This window comes from Eremothecium gossypii, chromosome V (genome assembly GCF_000091025.4).
Source record: "Eremothecium gossypii ATCC 10895 chromosome V, complete sequence".
Taxonomy (NCBI): domain Eukaryota; kingdom Fungi; phylum Ascomycota; class Saccharomycetes; order Saccharomycetales; family Saccharomycetaceae; genus Eremothecium; species Eremothecium gossypii.
In genome coordinates, this window is record NC_005786.2 from 422,206 (window position 1) to 435,716 (window position 13,511).

Genomic DNA, 13,511 nt, shown 5'->3' on the forward strand with positions numbered 1-13,511 from the left:
CGCGGGGCGTCGTCGTAGCGTCGCAGTTTCCCGAGCGTTTCCAGAGCGTTTCCGCGACCGCGCTGGCGCTAACTGCGGGCCAGGCGCCGTGCAGACGGTTCTCGTTGCCGTACCGCGTTAGGTGCACTGGCAACCGCCGTTGCGAGGGAGCCGGGCCGCGCCGGCGGCGCGATGCCGCGGCGGTAGTGGCTGCGGCCGAGCGCAGGGCCTGGGTGACACAGGCGAGGGCTATGCGCAAGGGGTTACGACAGGTACTTCTTGGCGGCGGCTGCCTTGGCCCGGAAATAGTAGCGAGCTGGCCCGCGCTGCCAGCGAAGGCACCGCGCGCAGGAAGGAGGCCTGGCGAGAAGCGCTTCGCCAGACGGGATACCGTCATGCCGCAGCAGCGGGTGCGCATGCCCACCCTGCGCACGTCCTCCGGCGTCTGTCCTCTTGCATCCGGCGGCTGCCGCGCTCCCATAGACGCCGAACGCGACCTCGCGCCAGGAAGCAGGCGCCATCAGGTGGCCGGCGATGCGTCACCTGGCCATGTGCTGTCGTCATTGTGTCAGGACAACCACGTTCTGACAATAACGTCTGCGTTCCTGTGGAGACATCGCCCCACGCGGGTCTCCCGGCGCTGACACCACAGACAGATAGCATGTGGCCGGCGGACTATCCGGAGTTAGCGGCTGCCCGACTCCGTCCCCGAGGCGCACGTGACGCAGTCATGGCGTCACGTGACAGTCACGTGACCACAATGGGGCTTCGCCCATAATTGTCTGGAGGACTAGCGTCTGAGGCTAACCAGACCCGTGAAAACGCGGGTGGTACCTTCGTGGAGACCGTAACGCAACAGGTCGGAGCTCTATTCGCCTTTGGGGTTGGGCACGAGCAATTATCGAATTAGGCCGCGCCAGCACCAAGATGTCGTATGCTGAAAGCGTGGAACAGGCGACGGGGGTTATCAAGCAGCAGACAGTCCTGATTCAAAGGCACTTGGCTCAACGGAAGCTCCTAGATGCACTGAAGCACATTAGCATTATGCTGACCGAGCTGCGGAACCCATCATTGACACCCAAGCAGTACTACGAGCTGTATATACTGGTTTATGATGCATTGAGCGTTCTGTCACAGTACCTGGTGGAGAACCACCCCAAGCGACACCACCTGGCAGATCTATACGAGCTCGTGCAGTATGCCGGCAACATCCTGCCGCGGCTTTATCTCATGATTACCGTTGGCACTGCGTTCCTGCAGATAAAGGACTCGCCGCGCGAGGAGATCCTCAAGGATATGATTGAGATGTGTAAGGGCGTGCAGAATCCTGTTCGCGGGCTGTTTCTGCGCTACTACCTCTCGCAGCGAACCAAGGAGTGGCTGCTACCCCAGAATGGTCCTGCGGGCAACGCGTCCGAGGGCAGAAGCCAGGAGAATGTTGAGAATAACGTGAAGAAGTTCAATGTGGAGTTCATCATTAACAACTTCATCGAAATGAACAAATTGTGGGTGCGGCTTCAACACTACGGCCCGCTGCGGGAACGGGAGTTGCGAACCAAAGAGCGGCGCGAGCTGCAGATACTCATTGGGTCCAATCTGGTCAGGCTATCTCAAATTGTGGAGGATGACTCAAAACTCTATGCAGAAGTCATTCTACCGCAGCTGCTCGACCAGATCGTGCAGTGCCGCGATGTCGTGTCACAGGAGTACTTGCTAGATGTCATATGCCAGGTTTTTCCGGACGAGTTTCACCTAGCCACACTACCCACGCTTCTCGAAACTACCTTGAAGTTCAATCCTGATGTTTCTATCAACAAAGTTGTGTCCAACTTGGTCGAGCGGTTCAATGGATATGTGGAGCGGCAGTCCGGCGATATAGACTCTGTCCAGAACACATTCAGGAAGCTATGCATACAGGGACAGCCAACCAGTGCCTCGGGCGATACAATTAGCAGCAGTGGTGGGCTGTTCTTTGTATTCTGGAGATACCTTGAAAAACTCAGCGAGCAGCGCCCTGACCTTCCCCTGAATGACCTATTTCCTCTGGTACAGGGCATTCTCAAATTGTCACTGACTTGGTACCCGGACGTCCTTTCAAATGTGGACTGCCTGTTTAAATTCACTGTCCGGAAGTGCCAGGAGAATGGTGGCCCCGATGCAAACCCAGACTATGAGTATCTCTTCCAGGACTTGTTACTTTCTATGACATCCTCATCTATGTTTTACCGAGTCCTCACCGAATGCGAGTCGTATCAGAAACTACTATCCATGCAGCCGGTTGGCCTGCAGAAGCTAGTGGTGAACTGTATTTTGGACACGATTTTTAAAGCTGGCATAACGATTACGAATAGGATCCACCTGGAGAAGATCCTGTTGCTATGTGAGTCCCTCATAAAAGTGAACAATCCCAAAATTCACAACTCTGGGGAAGATGCGGAGCAGCATAGTGCGCAGGACGACGATCCAACTAGCTGCTTGTTGAATATTGAACAAGAGAAGCTTGCACAGGTGGTGCACATCTGCCGAAGCCAGTCCATTGAAAAGCAGGTGGAGCTACTCCTAACCTGTAAAAGCTGGTTCTACAAAGGTGGCATACAGATGCGCTACACCTACCCTGCCGTGGTTACTGCTTTTTGGAAACTCATCCGCAAGACAGACATTAAGAAGAGCAAATACCCTTCTCGCGAGAAGAAGTACCGTCAGCTCATTAAACAGCTCTTCAAATATGTTTCTCGCTGTCTGAGCGAGTTGGGCAACACCGTGGGGGCGCCGTGTGCGGATTTAGTATTCAAGATGAATCTTCAGTCAGCGGCCATCGCGGACCACCTGGGCCTCAGTGAGATCTCATACGATTTCTTCACACAGGTTTTCACCATATTTGAGGAGTCACTCAGCGATTCGCGTTCGCAATTCCAGGCCATCATCACCATGGCCCAGACCCTGCAGAAAACCCGCTCGCTCTACGTCGAGAACTATTACGATAGCCTCATTACGCGCTGCACGCTTTACGGCTCCCGCCTGCTCAAAAAACAGGACCAGTGCCGCGCGGTTTACCTCTGCTCACATCTTTGGTGGGCCACCGAGATCCCGCTCATCGGCGAGGAGGAAGGCATCACAGACACGTTTTACCGCGAGGGCAAGCGCGTGCTCGAGTGCCTGCAGCGCTCGCTGCGTGTCGCAGACTCCATCATGGACAATGTGCAGAGCTGCCAGCTCATGGTCGAGATCTTGAACCGCTGCTGCTACTACTTTGTTCACGGCGACGAGTCCGCGACGCACGTCGGCCCCAAATACATCAACGGCCTCATCGAGCTGATCGAGACCAACCTCAAGTCCCTCAAAATCGAGGAGTCTGTCGAGTTCGCAGAAAGCAAGCTCCCTAAGCCCTCCTACGCCAATTTCGTCGTCGGCGTCGATGGTTCTTACATCCAGGTTCCTACATCCCCTACTGCTACCGTCGCTGCGGTGATGAGCAAGCCTCCCAACATTACGATTTCTTCGTTGGTCCCCATTGTCACCGGGTACCTGCAGAGAACTCTCAACTACATAGAAGACCAGAAGGTCGTAGACGATCGCTTCAGGGCAATCATCGTATAGCCACGCACACATATGCAAAATATAACCGTACGCAGTAACCTTGCCGGCCCACCGTACTGCTTTTTTCGCCTCAAATGCCGTCCCCAGTATTCTTCCTCCGCAGATCCTTGCACCACTTGATCCTTCATTTTAAGGCGCTGTTTTGAGGGATCCGGCCATATGCTATTCCAGGTTTTGGGCCCTCCGCATAGTGCTAGCGCCGGGGCAATTGAATTATCTAACAACAAATTGTATAGAATATTGCATATGAGTTTCCCTCTTGACGGTTCCTCATAAGTCCTTCGAAGAGGGCCATATACCACACAACAAGAACACTCAGCGATATGCCGGTATACACTGTGTCAAATGTATGTAAGGGAGGCCAGCGATGGCGCAGCGGTCACTAACAGCGGTAGGTACAAAACTTGAAGATCTGCGTGGTGATGGTAGGGCTCCCCGCACGGGGCAAGTCCTTCATCTCGCAGAAGATCGTGCGGTATCTCTCGTGGCTCTCAATCAAGGCGCGGTGCTTTAACGTCGGCAATTACCGGCGGCAAGCAGGGGCGGCCAAACCGAGCGCCGAGTTCTTTGCCTCAGACAATGCGATGGGGATGAAGGTGCGCCGGCAGGCCGTCGAGCAGGCGGTGGCCGACATGAATCGGTGGTTCTTCGAGGAGGACGGGATTGTGGGGATCCTCGACGCGACCAACACGACACATGAGCGGCGCGACTGGATCCTCAAGATGTGCCGTGAGAATGGGATCGAGCCGATGTTCCTGGAGAGCTGGTGCAATGACCAGGACATCATCCTGCGCAACATCCTGGAGATGAAGGCCACCTCCCCGGACTACGAGGGCTGCGATCCCGAGGACGCGCGGCGTGACTTCCTGGAGCGTATTGCCAAGTATGAGGACGTGTATGAGCCCTTGGACGAGACCCGCGATCAGGACCTCACGTTTGTGCGTCTGATCAACGTGGCACAGCAGGTCATCATCAATCGCATAGAGACTTACCTGGAGAGCCGCATAGTGTTCTACGTCATGAACCTGCACATCAAGCCACGCGTCATTTGGCTCTCGCGGCACGGGGAGTCTGTGTACAACCTCGAAAAGAAGATCGGCGGGGATTCCCACCTATCGCCTCGCGGCCTGGAGTATGCCCGCAAGCTCCCAGAGCTGGTCCGCGAGTCTGCCGGCAACGTCGACCTCACGGTCTGGACCTCCACCCTCGTGCGCACCGGCGAGACAGCACAATTCCTGCCATATAAGCAACTGCAATGGAAGGCCCTAGACGAGCTCGACGCAGGCGTCTGCGACGGTATGACGTACGAGGAGATTGAGGAGAAATACCCGGAGGACTTCAAGGCGCGCGATGAGGACAAATACGAGTACCGCTATCGCGGAGGCGAGTCCTACCGCGACGTCGTGATTCGCCTGGAGCCCATTATCATGGAACTAGAGCGCCAGGAGAACATCCTTATCATCACCCACCAGGCCGTGCTGCGCTGCATCTACGCCTACTTCATGAATGTCCCGCAGGAGGAGTCACCGTGGGTGTCCATCCCGCTACACACCCTAATTAAGCTGGAGCCTCGTGCCTACAGCACTAAGGTCACCAGAGTCAAGGCGAACATAGAGGCCGTGAGCACGTACAAGGAGAAGGGTACCAGTCGAGTCGGGGAGCCTTCTCAGGACCGTCGCCCACTACAGTAGCTTGTTCCTCTGCCGCACGTGCTCGTATAAGGTATAGCCGTACTACCTATCAAATGTATATCTCGCAGTAGTGACACAGCCTACGGCGCTAGATGCCTACTACTCTGCCTCACGGCTGTCCGCCTGTGGGCGCTGGCCGAGCGTCCTGCACGGAATTCCGTCGCTTGCTGAAGAAGAAATTTTACCAAGCCACCTAAATGATGAAACCTAAAGCAGACGGACTTTCTAGCTCTGGGTACATCGAGGCACTCGGCTCTTTCCAAGCACTTGCCAGTGTGTATTCAAACGCTACAGCAGCCAAAGGTGTTGTTTTGTGGTTGCATTATCGTACAGATAGAAATCCTGTCTCGACGATCCCAAGAAAGGCCTAACACTCGACTACCTCACTAACAGAGGAGTTCAGGCACACAGGTTCTCCGCTGAAGAGGGGTTGCCTCCAGGATTGGTATTGCAAGGTGGTTCAGTAGGCAGGTAGCGCATGGTGAGAGGCCTTTTTGGATTTGGCAAGAGGTCAGGCCAGGACCGGAACAGGGAGCCCGAGCGCAGGAAGTGCGATGAGGAGGACATGCTGGGGGAGGACCCGAAACAGCCTATTCTCTTGAGTGGAAAGACATGCGAGTCGGTGCAGTCCTCGTCGATATTCTCGCGGGGGCTGCGCACCTGCGGGACGGATATCTCGACTAGCGGTGCTTTTTCCGAGAGCGGCGCACGAGTGGATAAGGACATAGGCAAGCCCTTAAGGGTAACGGGCGTGGGCACGGCGCTGGGTACTGTGGCCGAGCACGAGGAGGGTAGCCAGACGCTGGGACTGGTGCCTTCTGGGACTGACTCGACAGGAGATGCATACGAGGAAACGCACCCGGACCGACGGGGAGCCGGGCAGCTCGAGACAGAGCTTCAGGAGCTTGGGGACAAACTCGACTCAGTGATGGATGAAATAGTACAAAACGTAACAAATGTGTCGAAGGCGGTTATCCAGGCCATCGAGCATTTCAAAAACTTCCTCGAACAGGCCGAGGGTTGCCATTATGGCGTGTCCACGGAACATTCTGCTGCGTTTAGGAGGATCACCAAAATAGTGTTGCATTTCCAGGACAATCTCTTGCAGTCCGACGTATTCAGTAACTCCCGCGCTATACTATTGAGATGGTATATCAAGTTTTTGACCAGCTTGAACCTCGAAGTGCATGACTTACCGCCCGCTGATGTGAAACGGATGCCACTTCCATCCCTTAAAATTTATGCCATAGGCCAGGACTGCAATCTACCGAATAGAGATAAAATATCTACTATCATCGAGGAGATTGCCGGCGCCAATGATTCGTCGATTTCTGACCAGGAAGGTGCGTTTATTGCTCCAGTCTTGAGAGGGCTGGATAAGAACTCCGCAATATTAACTATTCTGTTTGGCTTTCCGAGACCTCAGCAAGCTCATTATGAGATGGTAAAAGTATTGTACTCACTGTTCCGAGACGTTCACTTCTATTGTGTTAAAGATTATATCACCCCATGTGCTGCGAACGTCGCACCCAATGTAGTACCTTCTTCGATACCTATGCAGGCATTTAGCCCGCAAAGGACACAGTTCATTCCTCCTTACACGCTGCCATCTGATGTTATGGCTCCGCCGATGTCAATGTCCCTTTCCTCGGAAGATAGTGTGAGCATGACGGGCACCCTAGGGGGCTATCTTTTCCCGCAGATTCCTGAAAGCGAGGAACACCTATCAGGCTTTGCCGGGGCGGCATTTGGAATCACATGCGCACACGTTGTATTGACGGAGTCGCAGGACCACCCATATGTCTCGGTCCCATCGAGAGTGTTGCAGAACATATACAAGAAGACGCTTAAAGAAGAGTTGACAAGATACCCAGAAGGAAGCATTGAACGTCTAAGCTTTGAGGACGAGATATCACGTATTGAACAGAACTTGGAGTGGCAGCAGGAAAACAAGTTTGGCCAGGTAGTTTGGGGAGAACGCTCTATTGTCAAACAGAAGCTATCAGACTTCGCGATAATTAAACTAAATCCGAAAATACGCTGCAGAAACTACTTGGGTGACGACCTTTCTGGTATCCCAGATCCGGTCCTACGTTTCAAGAACCTATATGTGAGAAAAAAGTTGATGACTTTGAGACCGGGGCTCGAAGTCTTCAAAGTTGGTGCTTCGTCCAAATACACACGTGGAACTGTTAATGGCTCCAAGATTGTATATTGGGCAGACGGTAAAATACAGAGCACAGAGTTCGTTATTTCCTCTCCCCAACCCTTCTTTGCCACCGGTGGCGATTCTGGAGCCTGGCTTCTCACGAAGCTAGATGACGAACTTGGGCTAGGTGTTGTTGGGATGTTGCATAGCTACGATGGCGAGCAAAAGCAATTTGGCCTTTACACTCCGATAGCCGACATTCTAGAAAGGTTACACGACGTAACCGGTGTAATATGGGACATTGACCAGCCTCCAGAGTTAAGTAAGTATATCGATTGATAAAAAGTAACGAGCATAATGATATAGCCTTTATTTGATTGACATGTGGCACTACTCACACACACAATCTAGTTTAACGTAGCGGTGAATTTACTTTCCGATGCCTTAAGTTATGTTTCAAAGTACATCAAAAACGAGATACTTTCTATGGGCCGATTAGTCAGCTTATCCTACGCAGATTTTCCTACCGGACGTGCAACCAGCGGTAACGAGATGTTAATCTGTAGAAAGATTTCCATAGGTTTAGCGGCGTACCTGTTTAATGGAAGAGTGTGCTCCACCTACGCGACCCCCTTGCGCTATAGAAAATTCTGTGGCTTACAAAAGCCAACATGACACAGCGTTTTCACGGAGAACGTAGCACATCCTGCACTTAAACCATATTAGACAATACATATTTAAGTATGATGGACTTCATAGGTATAAATCTCTTTCTTGAATATAATATATGGATGGAGGAGACGGCCATCACTTCATAGAATGAGCTCACTTAACGTCGATGGAACAGCCAATTTCACTACACCTGTTATAGAATATTATGCTAAATTCATGCATTCACCTCCCAGTAGGGACTCTGTATCTGGAACTAGCCCAACCACGAAATTCCTGAAAACGCTGTCTGGAGGGTCTATTCGACGTCTGAGTAGTAAATTCAGGCCCCACAGCAGGAACAGCGGACTGCAGCAGCAACAAATATCTTATCCACAACCTGTTAACAGAACACTACCAGTTATTCATGGACCTTCCGGAGCTGCACCTGTATCGTTACAGAAGCTCGGATCTACAACCATGCAAGGCAAGAAGAGGCCGACGCCTTTGAATTTGAAGATGGTGAGTCAGCCTTTAGCCGTACAGAAGACATCAAGTGATGCATCTAAACCCAAACTGGGATCGCCTATGAAGCTGCGGCCTCCTTCTAAAATGCAGACAAATGATTTAAGATCATCTGGGAAAACTTTGGTGGATGATCAGGGCCTAAGACTCTCAATACAACAGTCCGCTCTTTCCAATTCCAACAGATCGCCGGATACTTATGCGGGCAGAATATCAACTAACTATGCATCAATCCATCGCCGTCATACGATAACTAGTGCTATAAATGGAGGCAAGCGTTACAATAGCAACGCATGCTCCATCTGCGGCGAAAATCTCAACGCTTTGCTAGCCGGTGAAAGAATTGTAGAGCTGACATGCGATCATCAAAGCCACTATCACTGTTACTTTACACTACTAGAAGTATCTGTACAGAATGACAAGTATCCTCGTTGTCAGCTTTGCGGCCAGGAGCGCAAACCTAAGAGCGATGAAATCTTAACCGACATGAAGTCTTCTATTTTGTTAACGAAACCGCTACGATCTACACAAGGGAGCAGTATCAGCGCTCAAGTATTAGGTCCGACTTCTGCGACAGGTGAGAAACCCCTGGTAGATATCTATACGCCATGCGAGCAGCTCCTGAAGAGCGCTGATGTTGGATCAAATGGGTTCTGTAGCTCCTACAACGATTCCATGTACTGCGCAAACACTAGCGATGAGGTCACGCTAGAATATCCACTATCAGCAACTGATAGCAATCCCGATAGTAGGTCACCAACTCCCTCGGAAGGTGATTGTCTGAAGGTCAATGTAATCCCTCAGATGAACAAATTGATGGTAGATGACACACTAGATGAAGTCATTGTGCCTTTTGTCCTCAACTGCTTCGTGCCCGGGGTGAAAAAAGAGGATATAGATGCTGAGTGCTTAGCGGATCAGAGTCTAAGAGCAGACGTTAATGAATATATATCAAACAAGTTTTCGTTGCACTTGAATGGATCAAGTCCACTCAGATTATTCGATAGGCTGAACTATTCACTTGATGGCAATCAATGGACACATGTGGTGGTTTACTGCTTTGAAAAATGCCTGCTATTGGTGGAACAAGAGCATACAGATGTAGAACCGGTAATAATTGGTAAAATCCCCATGGAACATCTCTCACGCCTTTACAAGTATAACAGCAACACTATAATCCTGGATTTGAAAAGCATTTCACTACCCGAGGTCTATTTGCAAGACCTTAAGGGCAGCGCTGCACTAATTAATAAGTGGCATTTTTATCTCTCCAATGCACAATCCAGAGTACCGGTTGCCCTGCAGACTACCAACTGCTGGCAATTGCTACCGCAACACATCCTTGATAAAGTACCCAAGGAGCTAATTTCCTACAATCAACTAACAGGCGATGCTCTTGGCCTAACTGCTAGTCTGCATAACTCCACCATATCTGGCAATAGGGGAATTAACTCATGTGGAAAATCATCAAAACTGCAGATAGTAGTAGCAGTCAGTTTATTTAATTGCCAGCCAGAGCTGCACTCTAATGAGGAGCTGCTCAAAATCATCCAGCAGCAGTTAAGAAGCCTGAAATATTCACTGCATGAAGACGATCTGCTAGGCATTGTGGTAGCTGCAAAGGAGGGCTTCAACAATGGAAGGTTCTATGGGATGGTGTCCAAAAACTGGGAACTTTGGGATGAAATAATTGACGACATGCGTGTTACAGAGAGCGACAATGGGCATGTGTCGGACATAATAGACTTACACTATATTATGGAAGCGAGCAGCAGACTTTTGAGCATGGTGGAGGGTTCCAGCGATTACATTCGCCAACTCGTCATCCTCAGTAACGACTACCAGGCGCACAGTCCCGCCGAGCCATCGGACATCCCGCCTGGAATATATCAAAGACTGGAGCAGTTTACTAGCAGGGCGATAGAGGAGTACAAGTTCTCCATTACGCAGCTTGTTACAAAAAATAGCCACGCCATACTGAGGAACTATGTGAACGGCGCCCATTATAACATAACAACAGAACCTGTAGAACACCTAACGGATATAAACTGCCAGGAGCTCATTCACGAGCTACACCAAAAATCCGTACCTCAGGTCCAGATCGAGCTGCAGAGCTTTGATCAGAACATTGCGACATTTAAAAGCGTCGAGAATAAAGGCAAGCTCGTTCCATGCCTGGAAGCTTCCCTGTTACTGCAGGTTGGCTGCCTGAAACCGGGAGAGTCTAGAAGCCTGATTTTCGAGATGCGCATCGACAAGCACGGCCTTCGCCGATTCCTCGCCGACAAACACGGCCTGCTGACGTCCAGCCCCGACTGCGCGGAATCACCCTCCCTCTCTCTTGTCCACTGTCACTATGCGCCCGCGTTCTCCCGGGAGCGCCGGCGAGCCGCCTGTTCCGGCGTGGCCTTTTCTTTCAATTTCTGCCGGAGGGGCTGTTCGCCCATCGTGAGTCTCGTCGCCAGTCCCGTCAGCCCAGATCCCGCCGCCGCCGGCGCCCTCGAGGCTCCGGAGGACGACCTCTACGTCGATATTCCCCTCGTCGCCCCGCTCTCGCCCGCGCGAGACGCTGTGTTCGTTGGCCGCCAGATCCAGCTGCTGGTTGTCGACGCGCTCGGCAGGCTCGGCGTAGAAACCCCTCGCTCCATGCCCTGCGTCTCGCCTGCGCGGCTGCGGGAACTTGTCTCCGTGCTGTTCGGTATGAGCAGGGATTGTGCCTGCACCGTTCCCGCCTACGTCCGGGAAGCCCACCCGACCCTGGCCATCCACCAGCAGACCGAGGCACTATGTAAGAAACTTGAGCAGATCGTAGATGCATACGAGCACGGGGGCCGGGACACAGATGCCGCTGGCATCCCGCACTGGGCGCAGCTGGCTCGTGCCCTATATCTCTCGCTTATGTAACATCCTGAATCTTCATTTGGGTGTCCAACGCCTCCTTAGACCGCGGAACCCAGATGGCGGCTATGCCTTCCGTTACCTAAGCTAACGGGCTCGGCCGCGTGCCTTCTGCGCCCGCCCACTCAGCCTCTGAAGGACAACGCCTCGCCTTTACCTGAAGTGGGTGGCTGCTCACGGCGATCCGGTAGGATGTGTGGGGGCTGGCACGCTACGGGGGGATCTCGGGCTTCATACTAGCTGGCCTGCTTAGTCAGTTTTATATATAGCAACGATCACACAGAACACGCTGACCCCAGCGACCGGCGAACTGTACGGAGGGTTTGGGGGCCCGACGGTTTTCGCTGGTGCACAGATTAAAGAGGAAAGCGTTATACTCAGAAGGGTAAATATGCCCGTTTGCAGATGGGACAAACACATCTGCGACCCCCGCTGGCTGCAGTATGTGTATTTGCGTCCCAGGCGAAGACGGCAATGGAGCCAGCATGGTTCGCGTTGTCATTTGCGTACAGCTAATAAGCTCTGATCGTTTTTCTTTTTTCTGGAATAAGCGACCGTATGAGCTGGCGCCATCGCGGTATATAAGGCTGGGCAGGCGTGCGGATGTAGAACTCCAGGCCAGCCATCATAGGATATCGAATTAATCCATTCGCTGTCAGTCGCCATGCAATTCAAGACTACCGCCCTTTCCACCCTTCTATACGCTGCTGCGTACGTTGCCGCGCAGGAGGAGAACTCCTCTAGCTGGACCACCTTGTCGCACACCGCCACCTACACCGGCGTTGCTGTGACGGACTACGCCACGACATTTGGCATTGCCGTGCAGCCAATCACCACCAGCGTGTCCGAGGCGCCAAAGGAGCACAAGGAGAAGCCTACCAGCACCTGCGACGGCCCAGTCGCGACCGCTAAGCCTGAGATCGACGTCAAGGTCAGCGCCTGCGCCAACGAGGGCACCCTACGCATGACCTTGACCGACGGGATCTTGTACGACGGCCGCGGAAGAATCGGTGCCATCGTTTCCAACAGACAGTTCCAGTTTGACGGCCCACCACCACAGGCTGGCTCCATCTACGCCAAGGGTTGGGCCCTAACCGAGGAGGGCAACTTGGCCCTAGGTGACAGCGACGTCTTCTACCAGTGTCTGTCCGGCAACTTCTACAACCTATATGACCAGAACATCGCACCACAATGCTCTCCAATTAAGCTCCAGGCAATCAAATTGGTCGACAACTGCTGAACAGCCACAAAGGTATATAGTGCATATATTGTATTAGTTAAACTAGGAATTTTTGTTGGCAGCTAGACTGCCCTACGTGGATTTCTCGTTGCGGATCCTGGGCTGCCGCTGGCGCTGACGCACAAGAGCAACTGCACAACTACTGGCGTACCGCATGCCTCCTTGTGCATTTTTGCCGCGGTGGACGTCGCTGACGTCAGCGTGGCACGTGATCATAATATGTCCCGGGCCAGGCCCCTATTGTGGCGGACAGGAATGCATGCGGAGGTGCAAAATGGTGCAAAATGGTGCCCGATGCAACTCTAGGCCCGAGCTGAAACAAGATTACCTGGGCAGCCCTAAATTTGCAGCGGCTGCCTGGCAGCCCACATGTGTATTGTGCTTTTACAGTTCTTGCTGCGGCTGTCCAATACAGCCGATCGCGACCTTTGCTGCGCACGGGCCACTAGGCCTGCGCGACAAAAACTGCAGGCGCCGCCGGCGTGAATGGCGCCGGACGATGTGCTGCCGCGGAATTCCCACGTTTTGTTGGTGCCTGTTTGCGCACGATCTGCTTGCTGTGGGGTACCGGTCACGTGCAAGAGGGTGCGCGCTGAGCTAAGTATGCGTGCCATGTCACAGCCTGCACAAGCGTCAAAGTGGCCGAGTGGTTAAGGCGATGCCCTGCTATTCGATTAAGGAAGCGTTAGGCATTGGGTTTTACCTGCGCAGGTTCGAATCCTGTCTTTGACGTTATTTTTTGGATACTCTGGTTACTTTTTTGGTGAAAAATTGGCAGGCGATG

The 13,511-nt window shown here is 52.6% G+C and overlaps 5 protein-coding genes and 1 non-coding gene across 6 annotated transcripts; all 6 read left to right on the forward strand.

Moving 5' to 3' along the window:
* Nucleotides 1–906: 906 nt before the first annotated feature.
* Nucleotides 907–3,576, forward strand: VPS35 (retromer subunit VPS35; the record flags this gene model as incomplete). The annotated part of the gene is made up of 1 exon (NM_210108.1): nucleotides 907–3,576. One exon carries the CDS (start codon nucleotides 907–909, stop codon nucleotides 3,574–3,576), a length of 2,670 nt encoding a protein of 889 aa, NP_984754.1.
* A 323-nt stretch (nucleotides 3,577–3,899) lies between these two features.
* Nucleotides 3,900–5,267, forward strand: FBP26 (fructose-2,6-bisphosphatase; the record flags this gene model as incomplete). The annotated part of the gene is made up of 2 exons (NM_210109.2): nucleotides 3,900–3,923; nucleotides 3,972–5,267. The coding sequence occupies 2 exons, from the start codon at nucleotides 3,900–3,902 to the stop codon at nucleotides 5,265–5,267; spliced, it is 1,320 nt and encodes a 439-aa protein (NP_984755.2).
* A 478-nt stretch (nucleotides 5,268–5,745) lies between these two features.
* SSY5 (Ssy5p) lies at nucleotides 5,746–7,755 on the forward strand (the record flags this gene model as incomplete). The annotated part of the gene is made up of 1 exon (NM_210110.1): nucleotides 5,746–7,755. One exon carries the CDS (start codon nucleotides 5,746–5,748, stop codon nucleotides 7,753–7,755), a length of 2,010 nt encoding a protein of 669 aa, NP_984756.1.
* Nucleotides 7,756–8,235: 480 nt separating this feature from the next.
* FAR1 (cyclin-dependent protein serine/threonine kinase inhibiting protein FAR1) lies at nucleotides 8,236–11,493 on the forward strand (the record flags this gene model as incomplete). Its single annotated transcript, NM_210111.2, has 1 exon — nucleotides 8,236–11,493. One exon carries the CDS (start codon nucleotides 8,236–8,238, stop codon nucleotides 11,491–11,493), a length of 3,258 nt encoding a protein of 1,085 aa, NP_984757.2.
* Nucleotides 11,494–12,151: 658 nt separating this feature from the next.
* On the forward strand, nucleotides 12,152–12,727 carry AGOS_AEL103W (AEL103Wp; the record flags this gene model as incomplete). Its single annotated transcript, NM_210112.1, has 1 exon — nucleotides 12,152–12,727. One exon carries the CDS (start codon nucleotides 12,152–12,154, stop codon nucleotides 12,725–12,727), a length of 576 nt encoding a protein of 191 aa, NP_984758.1.
* A 632-nt stretch (nucleotides 12,728–13,359) lies between these two features.
* On the forward strand, nucleotides 13,360–13,459 carry AGOS_t0105. The gene is given in 2 exon segments: nucleotides 13,360–13,396; nucleotides 13,415–13,459. It is a non-coding gene; the product is annotated as a tRNA-Ser (tRNA).
* Nucleotides 13,460–13,511: the final 52 nt, after the last annotated feature.